A 15,403-nucleotide genomic window follows, 5' to 3' on the forward strand; every position below is an offset into this window, starting at 1 on the left:
ATTAAAGGTTTTCTGGGCGCAGAAAATAATTTAACTAATTTATTAAGTAAAAAGCTGTTTATTAGTTTAGTATACTTACTCCTTTCCTCCTGAAACAATGCTTTTGTGAGCTCAGGTATCATTGTCTCACCCTGAAGTTTGTTACTTTATTATCTTCCACAGCTTAAGCCCTTATTACATGGGGGGACCTGTCAGCTCAGCGCTTGCTTGCCTCTTGTTCCCCACTTGCTGCCGGCACTATTACACATGTCGGCAGTGAGGGGGTAAGATCCAGGGGGGCTGCCCGGGTGATCGCTAGATCATCTGGACAGCCCATAGAGGATAGCAGCAGTCTGCTTCTGCCACTCCTATTACACAGAGCAAAGGCAGCAGATCGATGCTATCCTGATTGTGTATGTTTCAACGTGTTGAAAGACAGTGATCAGCCGACATCATGCATGTCGGCTGATTGTTGTCTTCTATTACACGTGGCGATTATCGGCCTGATACGGCAGATAAACACTTTGTGTAATAGAGCTTTTAGTCTTCTCGGTAATTAAAAAGTAAGGGTACATTTACACAGATTAACTGACAGATTATCTGCCAAAGATTTGAAGCCAAAGCCAGGAATGAATTTGAAAAGAGGAAAAATCTCAGTCTTTCCTTTATGACCTGATCTCTGTTTATCTGTCTGTTTCTGGCTTTGGCTTCAAATCTTTGGCAGATAATCTGTCAGATAATCTTTCTGTGTAAATGGACCCTAATTACAGAGTACCTTCCATGAAATCCTGTTACCTGCCATGACTGGTGTGCAGCCGCCCAGGATACATCCCACTCAGGCTGTTCTGTGCACCAGCTCTACTCTAATTAATAGCATGGGATGTATCTGAGGCAACGCAGTCTTGATTGACAGGGCTTGGTGCTAAAAGCTGGGGAGGGCTTTCAGGACTTGGCACTGCCTCTGGGACTGTTCTGGTTGGTTTTTGCCAATCTCAGTCCATGGACAGTGCAAAAAAGATACAGTGATCTTGGTCCCTAAATCCTATGTTACTTTGGCAGAGATTTAAAATGTATATAGCTGATGACAGATTTCCTTTATATATTTTCTGTAGTTTTGCACAAAATTGGCCACCAGTGGCCTAAAATGTATTGTTTGACCCATATGACACGTTTGATGCCTAGTGTAAGCAAACGCCGATCTGCTAGGTTGGTGCTTGCTTACTGAGCCTATTACACAACTCGATAATCATGCAGATCTTGCCTTAAATGTAAAATAATAAAGTTTATACATACCTCTCCACACTCTGCCTCTGCCCGCTGCACCTCCTGGAACTTCAGAGCTGATGTCTGAAGGGACAGGCCGCACAGTCAATCACTGGCCGTGGCGCTGTCATGTTTCAACCAGTGATTGGCTGAGAGGCGTGTCACTTCACAGACACACTCTAAAGTTCCATCGGGGACTGCAGGCAGAAGCTAGGAGAATACCAAGAGCGTTGAGAGGTATGTATAAACTTTAGCACTGTAGCCTTGCAGCACTGGAGTCCTGGGTTCAAATCCCACCAGTGGCAACATCTGCAAAGAGTTTGTATGTTCTCTCCGTGTTTGTGTGGGTTTCCTCCGGGTACTCCGGTTTCCTCCCACACTCAAAAACATACAGATAGGTGAAGTGCTGTGGAATCTGTGTGCGCTATACAAAATAAAATAAAGCTTTTTTTTTTACCCAGTCATCAGCTGTCACCTGCAAATCGCTAGTACATGTATCGATGGGCGGTCAGCGGCTGATGGTTTCTCACTACAATGAAAGACAACAATCTGTTGATAAACATTTCTTCCACTGATCGTTGTTAAACAGAGTGATAATCTGGCAAATCGGCCTACTTTGGTAGATTATTGCTCTGTGTATTAGGGCCTTTTATAGCTTGTTGCCTGGGGATATGATCGGTAGTTCAGCTTTAGCTTTCTGGTGGATCATACTCAGTTATAGCTCTAGTAGTTATAGGATAGTCATCTGTTTGTCTACGATAAAGCAGAGGATGAGACTAAGGAACTGATAAGATAGGCTCAGCAGAAAGGGAGCACAATATGAACTGCACACTACAAGTGTGGAGACTTGCTCTTTAGAGGGGCAATATGGGTAAAGGTGGACAGCCTGGAGTAAGTGTCACCAATGCATGATGGGAACTTTGGTCTGCTACCCACATTGACTGCATTTGAGGTCATGTGTAATCCTGTGCTGGGAAGGAGCATGTAGAGAGCAACAATGCTGTCGGGCAGCACTACATGTATTCCCAATGGAAAGGTAGGGGAAAAACTGCTGCCAGATTCCTCTGGCACTGACTTATCTCACAACAAAAGGATCGGACTGGTAAAATTAAATGTCCAATTTTTTTCAATGGTCAGGGACAGCAGGGACGTCCCCCACAAATCTCACATAGTCAGCCAGTCCTGATAAAGTCAGTGGGCTCCACTGACGTGTATAATGTGCCTATGTAATATGTATGTGTATCTGTAGGCATTTAGACACATGCACCAACATTTTATCTGAGAAGTGAAGGAAGTATTGCTTATGGAGCAGAGAGACAAAGACAACACCGCAATAGAAGATGATGAATAACTGAACCTCCGGACATGAGGAAATGATACCCAAGCTCATAAAATAGCTGCCTTAGGTAGAAAGAAGTAGGTTACTTGCCTTTATTTGATAAAGTGATTTACTCTTTCAACGCATTATTGGAGTAGCAACACGAGAATATCAACTAAGTTGAGATATTTGTATCAATTTGAGGCATTTGGGTTTTTCTGAATGAAAAATACCATTAATCCTGCATCGAATAAAGCAAGAATTCTAATTGCCATTGGTTTTGGGCAAAGAACAATGGCACTATGCTCAGGAATCTCAGATTATTTTACATTGGCATTTTAATGCGGGGCACTCTGGAGTTTCTCTATCCTATCTGATAGTCAAAGGCAATATTTTGACTTGATATAAAATAGAAATCAAACTAATGGAAGTTACTACAGTGTTTTTCTGAAAATAAGAAACTCTTCTTTGGGGAAAAAAAAAAAAAGGACAAGGATTTTTTTTTTTCTGAGAAACTATGTCCCTACACTGTACCCCCTCTATAAAATAAATGGGTACTATACTGTATATCCTACTGTTGTTAGGCTCCTAAACTTTAAGTCCCCCCCCCTTGCAGTAAGGCCCCTCCATACTGTATACCAACCTTCCTCTCCCCTCTGTAGTTCTTCCACCATACTGTATACGCCCCCCCCCTCACAGTAAGGCTCCTCCATATGGTATACCTTCCTCTCCCCTCAATAGTTGTTCCCCCATTCTGCATACATCTCCCCTCCCCCCTCTGTAGTTAGCCCACATACCCTCTGGGCTCCTACTCCTACCTTCTCTTGGCCAATGCAGATCGGTGATTTACCCATTCACCCTTTATGAGTTTTTTCTTAAACTCGTAAACTTTTTGTCTCCTGTTTAGGTATGGATGGTCCTTTACCCATTGGTGCATTGATAAGACTGCCCTCCCACACCTCTTGCTAACCCCCTAAGGAGTATAAAGGCTTGTCCCTCTGTGGCTTCTGTAGTCAGAAGTAGTAAGGATAGTAAGAGTTATGGGTGATCTTATCGGTACACTGATGGGTAAAGGACTGCCCCTGTACACCAAAGGGCCTTACTACCATACTGAGTAAATGGTTTGTTAGTAATAAAACAGCAAACTGGAATACCATCTACAAAGTGCTTCTGTATAGCATTTGCTTTAGGAATCCATTAGCAGGTTAGGTGGCTGCCTTAACCTGCTGATAGATTGCCTTTTAAAATAATTTCCTTCCATGTTTCTTGAAGCCAGAATGTTCATCTATTAAAAAAGTACCCTAAAGAGAAAGTAACAAAACTTGCTTTTTTTGTTACACTAACATCAGGCATAAGCATTGGTGTGTTTGATGTATTGCTGTACCTTGAAATGTGGAGAAAAAAGAACTTTATTCCAAAACTGATCATTCTGTTGTTCTGAGATAAAAGGGCTATTTGAGGTGACCGGATTGTCAGGACACTGAATATATCTTACTATTATTATTAAAGGTGTGTATTACTTTCCGCACACAACAGCACATCCTGGCAGGAGAGGAAGTTTATAAGGGAGGCGCACAACTGTGCAGCGGGATAAACACATAAGAGGCTCTTGTTTAAGAATCAGGAGCCTCACTGGTGTTCAGCAGGTTTTCTTATTTTGTTTCACCATGGGTGTCTTAGTAGGCGCTGAGTTTTAGTTTTTTGCATTCACATGTTTTGGTAGTGATGCTGCAGGAGGCCATACAACTACCAAAAATTTAGTAAAAATGCACATTAAATAGACACAGTAGGGAAGAATGACTAATGTGTTTGCGTCTAGACCTTTTCGTGAAATGGGCCAAAACTTTTGGCATTAAATTGTAAATTTTGTCCAAGGACATCATAGACCTGTTCATGTAGCAGTCTACTGCTCCTAGCTACCTCTTCCTCCTTCTCACCTTGATCTGGCCTAGGTGGTAAAGGGCCAAGAATTAGCATAAGTTTGGTTTTTAGTGTAAACACAAAAACACAAAAAAATGCAACAGCTCACCGCTATGGCAAGATACAGACCCACTACATATACGAAAATAGTTAAAAGCAGCCACCACCCCCCCCAAACTGCTAAAAAAATTCCCACAAAAATAATGAGGCTCTTGTTTACTGTTTACAAACAGGGTAAACCACCCCACCAACGATAATGTGGCCTAATGTTTAGGGCAGACCCTACACTGTACTATGGAGTGGAGTGCACAACGAAGTAGAGGCAGCCACTCCCCCCATCTGGAACACAGAAAAAAAGTCAAGTTTGGTCAGCTCTCCTAGAACACCATTCACACTAGGCAGGAGCACGTTGTATGGCTGAAACTGTAAACACAAAAACACAGAAAAATGCAACAGCTCACCGCAATGGCAAGATGTAGACCCACTACAGACATGAAAATAGTTAAAAGCAGCCCCCCCAACTGCTAAAAAAAATTCCCACAGAAATATTGAGGCTCTTGGTTACCATTTGCAAACAGTGTAAACCACCCCCCCAACGACAATGTGGCCTCATGTTTAGGGCAGACCCTACACTGTACTATGGCCTCTCCATGGCGTATAATACACCTATTTAGTGTAGTAATGTGCACAGAAATTGTACCCAAATTTTAGCTCACAAATAGTAAAGATAGATAAACGTGTCTAACATGTATAGGAAGATGTCCAGTGTGATGCACTAGGCAGGCTGGAGATAAAGGTGGGAGTAAGAGTGATGTTCAGAAATCGTTTGCCGACTGTACATCCCTATGATTAATAGTGATGTACAGCCAGTGCCTGATGACAGTGTAAAGTAAACAAAATATTATCGTTTTCATGTCCATGCTCCCCGGTGACCTCCAGGTTTTTCCCCGCTCACTGCAGCCACCTCTGAAGCTTCTGAAGCTGTCTGTGAAGTGACAGGCTGCTTAGTCAGTCACTGGCCATGGTGCTGTCCCATTTTGACCAGTGATTGGCTGGGCGGCCTGTCACTTCAGAGACTGGTTCCTAAGCTTCAGTGGCAGGCGCATGTCCTCTCGAGCTTTGGTAGTGCTATTAGACAGAGGCAGGTAAAAAGAAGGTGTGTTGCATTCTGGGAGATGTACTTTTCAGTGCAGCGGCATCTTAAAAGTCTACTTGCGTTTAGAGTAGTTTGGAAAGGATTATTGGAGCAGTGTAGACACATAGGAAAGGAGTCAAAATGACGGTGGGTTAGCAGTTAGTGAGCCCAGAAAGGGTTCGGAGATTTAATTTTTTTTAGAGAATCACTGGAGAACATAGCAAAACTTTGTGTGTTAAATTGACATATAAAACCTAATTCACACTTTTTTCAAGCCTGTTCATCTCTCTACCCAACTTCCAGATTAGTTATAAAATCAATCTTCTTCTTTTATAGCGTCCTACTGTTTTTAGCCATACTGTAAAGAGGATGATTCACGAAAACAAAGCAGTCTCAGGTGGAATATTTTATTCGTTTGGAAGTAGAAACTGACATTTGTTATATGTAAATAGTCATGGTATTAAGTGAGAAATGTTGAATCTCCTTACTTATTCCTGAGTCTGACTAGATTTACATTGTGTTTGCAGTGTACATTAAAGGTGCCAGGAGCGTTTTCCACTGTATACTTCTGACATATACCACTTAATGGTGGTGGCTGCCTGGTATTGTGCAGGATGGCCTGGATAATAGATCATAGTCCACTATGTGTTTTTTTTTTTTTTTTATATCCAGCAAAAACAAATAAATGCTATATATATGCCAATGTATTCTGGCCTAGGGGCCTATGGACACATTTGATTGATTGTATCCTCATGGTGCTTTTCGGGTGTATATGTTACTCTCCTTTTTAGTTATTTACACTAGATGTCTAGTTAGTTCCTATTTGAAGCTTTAGGCTGGGTTCACACTACGTTTTTGCAATCCGTTTTTTTGCAAAACAAAAACAACCCAAAAACAGATGCATTATAAAAAAAGGGATCAAAACACATCCACTTTTTTTTAAAGAAAAACAGATGTGTTTTGATCTGTTTTTTTTCTATTTTTTTATAATGGAAGTCAATGGAAAAATGGATCAAAACGAATGCACACAGATGCACCCTTTTCTCTATCCGTTTTTCATCTGTTTTTTTTAATTTTTTTATAATGGAAGTCAATGGAAAAATGGATCAAAACGAATGCACACAGATGCACCCTTTTCTCTATCCGTTTTTCATCTGTTTTTTTGTTGTTGCAAAAACAGATTAAAAAAATGGATTGCAAAAACGTAGTGTGAACCCAGCCTAAGTAAAATTTTGTTACCATTTTTTTCGTTTGATAACTTTATGCATGATTTTTTTTTTTTTGCGAATGTTCTGCTCTGGGGGCAGTTAGTTCCTACATTATTGTATGCAGCTGCCATCTGACACCTGTGTGGGAAAAGACCAGTAACCAAAAGTGATGGAGCCTGGCATATGTTTGGTGGCATGGGAAAATGTGTCATGGTACTAACAGCTACTAACAATATTGTGAAATTATAACCAGTAATAGAAAGTACAAAGCATTGTGCAGATAAAAAAAAACATGTTTGTTGTTCCTTTGCTGACACAGTGGGCCCCATTCACATCGCCTTTACAGGGCACGCCACCTGTGCGTCAGGATTCCAGCAGAAAGCTATAGTCAGTGTATACTGTGTGATACCTTTGGTGTGCTAATAGACTTGTACTAGTGAAAAATCCTGAAGGGTATCTGTGTCCATTGGAACTGGATAGATTTTGAAGACGTGTAAAGGGGGCCTTACTGTGCAAGCGTGGGATCTGAGAACAGGTTGCAGGTACGTCACTGCAGGGAGGTCTATGGCTATGTATTAGAAGGTATTTCTACAGAGCCTGATGAATAGGTGGAGCAGTGCACTTGGAGGCCAAAGAACACTCCCAGTGCATCAAACAGGCTAATCTGTTATATATATATATATATATATATATATATATATATATATATATATATACATACATATATATATATATATATATATATATATATATATATATATTATTTTTTTTTTTTATATATATGTGCAAAACATTGCAACAATTCTAGAGAACAAATTTACCATTGGAATCAGTGTCATAAGCCCTACTGGACCACACTAGCAGATTAGTATGTGCCAACCTGCTGTTAGTTTCCCTATAAAGCAGTACTGTATGAGTAACGCCGTTTTCTCTCTCTTTCACCAATAGGTTTCTATTTGAGTCCTGCAGCCCTTGCCTTACTGGGGAAGCTGTCTGTCAGCGCTGCCTTCAATGTCGTTTACATTTACACTTCTGAACTTTATCCTACAGTAGTAAGGTAAATTGTGTAGAGAGTATGTGGAATCTTTTTCTTAGTGTATGGAGATGTTCAGCATTATTTTCTATTATATGTGCACCTTTGACCATAACTCATCTTCCATACCTTTTATTCAAGGGAAAAACCCAGTGTAATTTAATTTTTCCATATGATTTTTGTATTGCAGCAGTGCAGTATATATTCTGAGAATGCAGTTTCCTATGTTTAGTGGCGCAATAATGATACTAAAGCACTGTTGACTGAAGTTGGTTGTATAGTTTTCTTTCTTAATGGTGCGTTCACACCTACAGGATCTGCAGCTGATTTTCTGCAGCAGATTTCATTTAAATAACTGAACAAAGCATCAAATCTGCTGCAGATCCTGTAGGTGTGAACGCACCAGAAAGGGGTATTCCATTCAAACATAACTTTTCTTATGTCGCTGCCCATAATAGGACTAAAAAATCATTCCAATTTTTTTGCTGTCATGATTGTTTTGATTCAGCATGTTACAAGACGTGTCAGCTGATTTTTAACATGACCTTCTACGCCAAACGATTATCAGCCGGAACAGCCAGTAATTGACCAAGTACGGGAGATAATGATGTAATAGGGCCATATGTCTCACCATGGGCAGCAACATATGAAATGTTATGTTTGGGGGGGGGGGGGGGGGAATGGGGGATTTAAATGAAATCCCACCAGTTCTTTCCATGACATGCACCTCACATAAATCAAGGGGTTTCCTTGCTTTAAGTTATGAAAATTTTCACAATCAATCAAGTAAAGAGCTCAGATCATTCTCAAAAAGTGGAGTGCATTTTGCTAGATAGTTCACATCAAAATCTAGGACAAACAAATATTCTGTACAGTGCAGTGTGCATCCTATTCTTATGAAAGGGAATATATGCTGGAGATCACAGATACCTTCAGAATTTCCTGTTATGCGTATTGCAGTGTCACCATTCACATACCAGTATGATAAAAATGGCCGATACACTACAAAGGGCTGTAGACCTCTTATCTAGAGCCAGTGTTTTGGCTCCTTGCCACCCTTTAAGATGAGTGGGCACCTGTGGACTTCAGAGAGTGCTGTGTAATGGAAAACAAGCTGATACAATGTGGTTTTCTTTGTTCATTGCACGGACCCTTCAGCTACAGGATCACTTTGTTCTGTGGTAGCTCTTATTTGACAAAATGTTGTCTAAAATAGAGGTCATCTTTTACTTTAGTCATCTATTTAAAGGGGTTGTGTGAAATCTATCACTGTCTCTAAGGCTTCACTAGGGTAAATGGATCCAGGCTGCAATGGCAGACATGGCGTATAGACAGAAGTGTACAGACAGGAAGAAAAAAAAAAAAAACTTTTTTTTTTTTTTTTAAATACTATTATTTTGTGATCTCAGAGGACACCAAGCTTGAAAATTTATTTTTTTTAAACATAAAATTCCTTGTGATTTCATTTGGTTGTTTAAAAGTGTTTGGTGGCAAAAGATACTTGGATACCAATACTGTTTATGACCTAATGGATAAACACAATGGGGGACATTTATGAAAGTTCCACCAGAGGGGTACACCAGGGAGAAGGTGCAGATTCGCCCTTCACCTTGGCGTACGCCTGCCATATGCCCCACTTGCCCGACGGGCAGACAGGGGGGCACGACAAGGAGGAGAGGAGGCTTGGCCTCCTCCTGCACCTCATTCATCATGATTTTCACCTGCTTGAAACGTGATGCTTTCAGGGGTAGGACTATACATAACAGTTTGTAACAGCAAGTTACAACCAATCTCAGGGTCACTTACAGTCAGACGTCTTCTTTTTTGGATATTCATATGCTGTGCTGTCCTGTATGTATCCATTGGCCATTACTGTAGGGGAAATCACAAAACCTTTAAAATCTAACTCAACTTCTTCAATATTAACACCACAAGAACCAATGTAGCTCCCTTGTACCAAGGTGTCTCGGCAAGGGTCATCAGTCTCCCTGGAGTCATAAAGCCCTAGGCTAAAAACTGCTGTGTCCATACTCTCTCCCTAGTGTACCCTACCCGTAACACAAGACCAGGCAAAATGAAAAATTCAAAAGCATGGAGACTGATGACCCTGGCTGAGACACCTTGGTGTGAGGGAGCTACATTGGTTCTTGTGGTTTCAATATTGAAAAAATTACTGTTAGATTTTATTGTTATAGTGATATATAAACACAATGTACGTTGCGTTTTGTTGAGGTATGTGCAGAGGACAGACATTTTGATGTTCATGACAGCTACAAAGGAAAAATCAAAGACTTCTTGGTACAGTCCTGGGGCAGAACTACAGGTGGAACCATATGGATGCTTTATTTATGACATCCTTTCACACGCCGCCCACGCCTTTTCCTATTACATTCATACTTTTTATGAGATTTGAGTTATAGAACTCGCTTTGGAAGTTTGTGTATATCACAATATCACTTTGCATCGGATCTTGTGTATAAAGCTCCTTTCTGGGTTTTCTCGCTCTGTATGATATGTAATGAATAGAAGTGATGAAATACTCTTGTGTTTATCTCGCATGGCTTTGTTGTAAATCTCCAGTTTCTCCCTCTTTAGCAATAGCTCAGTAAATGACTGATCAGGGCATTTCTCTTTTTTGCTTGTATGCCTATTGCTGTTTACTATTCAGCTGCCATCAGTTTAATTCCAGGCTTATTCTTTACTGACTATAGAGCATAACATTAGAGAATATTGTAAAAGCAAATAAATAATGAAGTGAAGTATTTCTATTTGTGCCACTCCATCACGTACATAATAGAGTATTGAGCAGAGACGCAGTGCCAGTCATAAGCTCTTTGTAACTCTTTGGATATGGCATAAATTGTTATTGACTTGAATCACAATTAACATTGGAATGGGGCGTTATCTGCAGCAAGAACTCGGTAGTGGAGAGTCAGCAATTTTATAATTCATTGCTCCAGCACAACATGCTACTTGGAGAAAACCCTTATGTCTTTGTAATTTATGTCGGAGCAATTAGGAAGTCGTATAAACGCTAATTTGGAGCGATATTTCTCTTAATCAGGCATTCTGCTCAGGGTGTCTAATATCATAGATATTTTCATGTAGACAAATGACCCTTTAGTGTTTGCTTATATTCTCTTGTGAAGGATTGAACAGGTTCTTTAATGGCAGGGAATACAAGTGATCCACAGGCCTAATAATATCCTCTCTGACCTTTTATAGCTTTCAGAGCTTTTACATTTATTTTAATTGGCAATTAATTTTTTTCAACTTTTTCTTTTCCTTATGTGAAAATGAAAAGTAAGAAAGAGTATATCAGTGCAGTAGTTTTATAATGTCTGTAAAGAGGTATTTTGCTAGGATATGCTGTTCCTTTATAGTCAGTGGGGGGGGGGGGGTCCAGATGCCCCACTGATCATGAGAAAAGGGGACACATTGCTGAAGGAGCACTGCTCTCCCCTCACTATGATTCCCCTGCCAACTGGCTGTGCAGGTAACTGCAGCATGACCCCATTCAGGATAGTAGGTCTACCATATGTGACACTGTGCATGGAAAAACTCATAAGGGCGTGCAGCACTAGACCAGTGCTTCCTCATTTTCAGTCTTAAGATTGGGGGGATACCAAAAGTCAGACCACCAGTCATAAATCAGAATATCAGTGACGTTTCTCAAATGCCCCAAATTTCCTCAAAGTGACCCTTTCATTAGAACACACTTCACAGAGACATGTAAAACGTTTTGAATAGTAAGGGTTGGAGTATTCAGACCCCAACCAAACCTTAAAACAATCTGGGTAAAACGCAAAGCTAAGCCCTTCTCTCCTTGGCTTGATGCCTTTTCCACCCCATGGCGCAAGATGAACTCCATCAAATGACATGGAGCTTGTCTTGTGTAGTGAGATGGTAAATGCCGCAAGCTGGGAAATGAAGGGCTTAGTTGTGCGCTTCTCCTGGCTCATTCTAAGAATCGGCCAGGGGCGTCTGCGACATGTCAAAAGTCTTTTATACTGACTGGGACCAGTTAAAATATATCAGGTAAAAAATTTTAATTTTTCTAATATCTGACTTAGAGGTGATTCTTGTAGAGGTAGTACACTTGAAAACCTTGAAGGGTTCGTCCAGTGAAAATCTTTTTCTTTCAAATAAACTGGTTTCAGTCTTCCCATACTTATCAGCTGCAGTATATCTTGCAGGAAGTGGTGTTTTATTTTCACTCTGACACAGTGCTCTCTGCTGACATCTCTGGCCGAGACAGGAACTGTCCAGAGCAGGAGAGGTTTTCTATAGGAATTCGCTGCTGCTCTGGACAGTTCATGTCTCAGACAGAGGGGGCAGCAGAGAGCACTGTGTCAGACTGAAAATAAATTATGTAGTGTAGAAAACAAGTATAGGAAGACTTGAGATTTTTAAATAGAAGTAAATTACAAACCTATATAACTATCCGAAACCCCTTTAAGGCAGACTGTCAAGGATAACCCCTTTAAGGCAGACTGTCAAAGTATACTTTAAAGAAGAAAAACGTATACTTTGCTTCCTTGCTCCCCCCCCCCCAGAATATTCTATTAAAGTTGTTTATATGACCTTTCATGTCTGATTTCCTCTAAGAGGGGTGTTGTCACAGAGACCTTATGTCGGTTCAGATATCACACTTGATGAATATTTACAATATATCTTGAATAATGGGGAAAATGTGTGAGTGATGGTTATCACCTGAATTTATTCAAGGTTGCCATGATAGAACATTGTGTCTGACAGAAAGCAGAACAGGAAATGTCATCACAATCTCTCCATAGTTTATCTTCAGGCTCTGGGCCTTTAACTTATCATATATCACTGCACAATTATTTTCTGGTTGTGTCATTGAATACCTCCTGCGGTATGGTGACAACCAAAGAGGGGATATTTCACTTTATCACAAGAAGAAAAACCATAGAGGCCATGGACACCCTTGCAACAACTGTCTGGTTGCATATCAAGTAGCGTATTTTTCTCTTTGTAAGACGCACTTGACTACAAGACGCAACCCCTTATTAAGACACTAAAAACAGAAAAAAAAAATTAACAAATGGGTTAATGCAGCGAAGGGGTCAAAGTTTATTGAAATGACAGGTCTGCGTTAAAGTGACACTGTCACCCCCAATAATCATTTTTCAATCTTTATAGGTGTGTGTAACCCGCCTATAGCTCTCTGCATACCTATAATTGTTTTTCTTTTTCATGAGGTGGCTTTGCCTGAAATTGTACCTTTGCCGAGTGTCTTCTAGCGCCACTGGGCGGGGCTTGGTCCCTGAAGTGCCACATAGCCCCGCCCATCACAGCGCCGTTGACCCCGCCCCCTTGGGCTCCGTTTTGAGGCCTCCTTGACGTGCGTGTCCACATCTCCCGCCGTCTTCCGCGTGCGGGAGCGTCATGTGGCGCGCAGGCGCAGAAGGTGACCGCCGGGTCACCCACAGCCGGGCTGTGCGTGCGGTCGCACAGCCCGCCGATTACACCGGCCGCACCGTCCCTTGTTGTGTGGGACTCTCCGGAGGCCTCGCTGCGGCTGTGAAACCCTCCTCACAGCCAGCAGCGAGACGCAGACGAGACGCACTGCGGCGGCCCTTTTCGGCGCATGCGCAGTGCGCGGCAGACGCCGCAGTGCGCCTGCGCACTATGTCTGCGCCTCGCTGCTGGCTGTGAGGAGGGTTTCACAGCTGCAGAGAGGCCTCCGGAGAGTCCCACACAACAAGGGACGGTGCGGCCGGTGTAATCGGCGGGCTGTGCGACCGCACGCACAGCCCGGCTGTGGGTGACCCGGCGGTCACCTTCTGGGGTCAACGGCGCTGTAATGGGCGGGGCTATGTGGCGCTTCAGGGACCAAGCCCCGCCCAGTGGCGCTAGAAGATACTCGGCAAAGGTACAATTTCAGGCAAAGCCACCTCATGAAAAAGAAAAACAATTACAGGTATGCAGAGAGCTATAGGCGGGTTACACACACCTATAAAGATTGAAAAATGATTATTGGGGGTGACGGTGTCACTTTAACACACTTCAGAGTAGTAACCTATACACACACACATACACAGTCCTACTGCATCATACACACTCAGCTCTGCTGCATCACACACAGCTGTGATACTTTAACATACCTACATATAGTCGTGCACAGCACTAAATCAGCCTTGTGCCCAACCATTAGGGAAGCAGTAAGATATTTTCTAAGCTAAAAAGTGTGTCTTACAAAACGAAAAATATGTTAATACATATCTCTTATCTACTGAATAAGCTTAAATCTGATTGTTATATAGATTTGTATTTTACTTCTGTTTAAAAAGTTGTCTTCCATTACTTGTCAGCTGCTGAATGTCCTGCAGGAAGTGGTGTATTCTCTACAGTCTGACACAGTGCTCTCTGCTGCCATTTTTGTCCATGTCGGGAACTGTCCAGAGCAGGGGAGGTTCTCCATGGTGATTTGCTACTGCTCTGGACAGTTCCTGATATGGACAGAGGTGGCAGCAGCTGATAAGTACTGGAAGACTTAAGATTTTAAAATACCCCTTTAAGTTTATTGTATTAAGTTTGATCAGCGTTTGGCTTAGATCAGCATTCAGGACAGGAAAGAGAGAGAGACTGCAGTCAGAGCCATCATGGTGCCCTGACTGTGAGGAGCCACATCGAACACCTTGCAGTGTATTGTAATACATACAAGCTGCAGAAGACGAACTCAACATTTATATTAAAACCATTTACACGTGCATACAATGCAATTACATTTATTCTTCACAAAGACATCCATAGGTTTTAAAATGTAGATTTGTCTTCTAAGCAACGTTTTATGATTTTGCATAGAAACAGGCTACAGGAGAAGTTGAGTCATTTTGCAGTGTCTTATATCATTGCAGAGTGTTTTATGGTACTGAGCTTTATTATAAATTCTGCTAGTTGCTACTACAGTCAGCACCCTGTCAACAGATGCACTTTTTAATTTCTTAGCTATGATTCTGTAGTAATAACAGCAATAACAATTCTATATGCTGCACTGCATTTGGGGAGAGATCTTTTTTCTCCTTATATCAGAATTGTCTACAGTGTAAAGTTCTTGTTAGAATGCAGACTAACGGGTAAGCTATGTGCAGCCACTGAACAAGCAGGAACTGCGGCATATTTCTTAATGCAGCTTATGATGTCCAGTTTCAGTAAAGGATGATTAAACCATAGTATTTGCAAATTTACTGTAATCTCTGGAGCAAGGTGACTAAGAACACGGAATACAAATTTTCTCAAATAGTCACTGTCCTTGCAAACATGTTCCTCATATTTCATAAATTATGTGATTTCTAACATATTTGTACATAAAAATTGACCTAAAGTCTTGGCCTCTAGGCATCCCAATTCCCTGCAAACCACTGTCCACTACCTGTTGTTGGGGAATCTTATTTCTAGCACCAGAGAGACAAAGACGGAACAAAGAAAGTGGGTTCACGGCCTACATAGTGGAGAAACTAAATAGAAGATGAAGAGGAGAGCTTAGTGTAAAGACAGAACACAGGAAGTGTGGGTTGAGC

At 41.4% G+C, this 15,403-nt stretch overlaps 1 protein-coding gene across 5 annotated transcripts in view; it reads left to right on the forward strand.

Moving 5' to 3' along the window:
* The window catches only part of LOC138799354 (solute carrier family 22 member 15-like), a 261,620-nt gene that overhangs the window by 161,719 nt on the left and 84,498 nt on the right, over positions 1 to 15,403 (forward strand). For 4 of the 5 annotated variants that reach the window (XR_011364245.1, XM_069980394.1, XM_069980391.1 and 1 more), the window contains one exon: positions 7,772 to 7,880. The exons of the other annotated variant lie outside the window; for it this stretch is intronic. Coding sequence is in view for 3 of the 4 variants with exons in the window: in XM_069980394.1 (XP_069836495.1) it covers positions 7,772 to 7,880 (109 nt within the window). In the remaining variant the exon portion in view is untranslated. The remainder of the gene's footprint in view (positions 1 to 7,771; positions 7,881 to 15,403) is intronic. 5 annotated transcript variants of the gene reach the window in all.

Source organism: Dendropsophus ebraccatus, chromosome 8 (assembly GCF_027789765.1).
Source record: "Dendropsophus ebraccatus isolate aDenEbr1 chromosome 8, aDenEbr1.pat, whole genome shotgun sequence".
Lineage (NCBI taxonomy): Eukaryota > Metazoa > Chordata > Amphibia > Anura > Hylidae > Dendropsophus > Dendropsophus ebraccatus.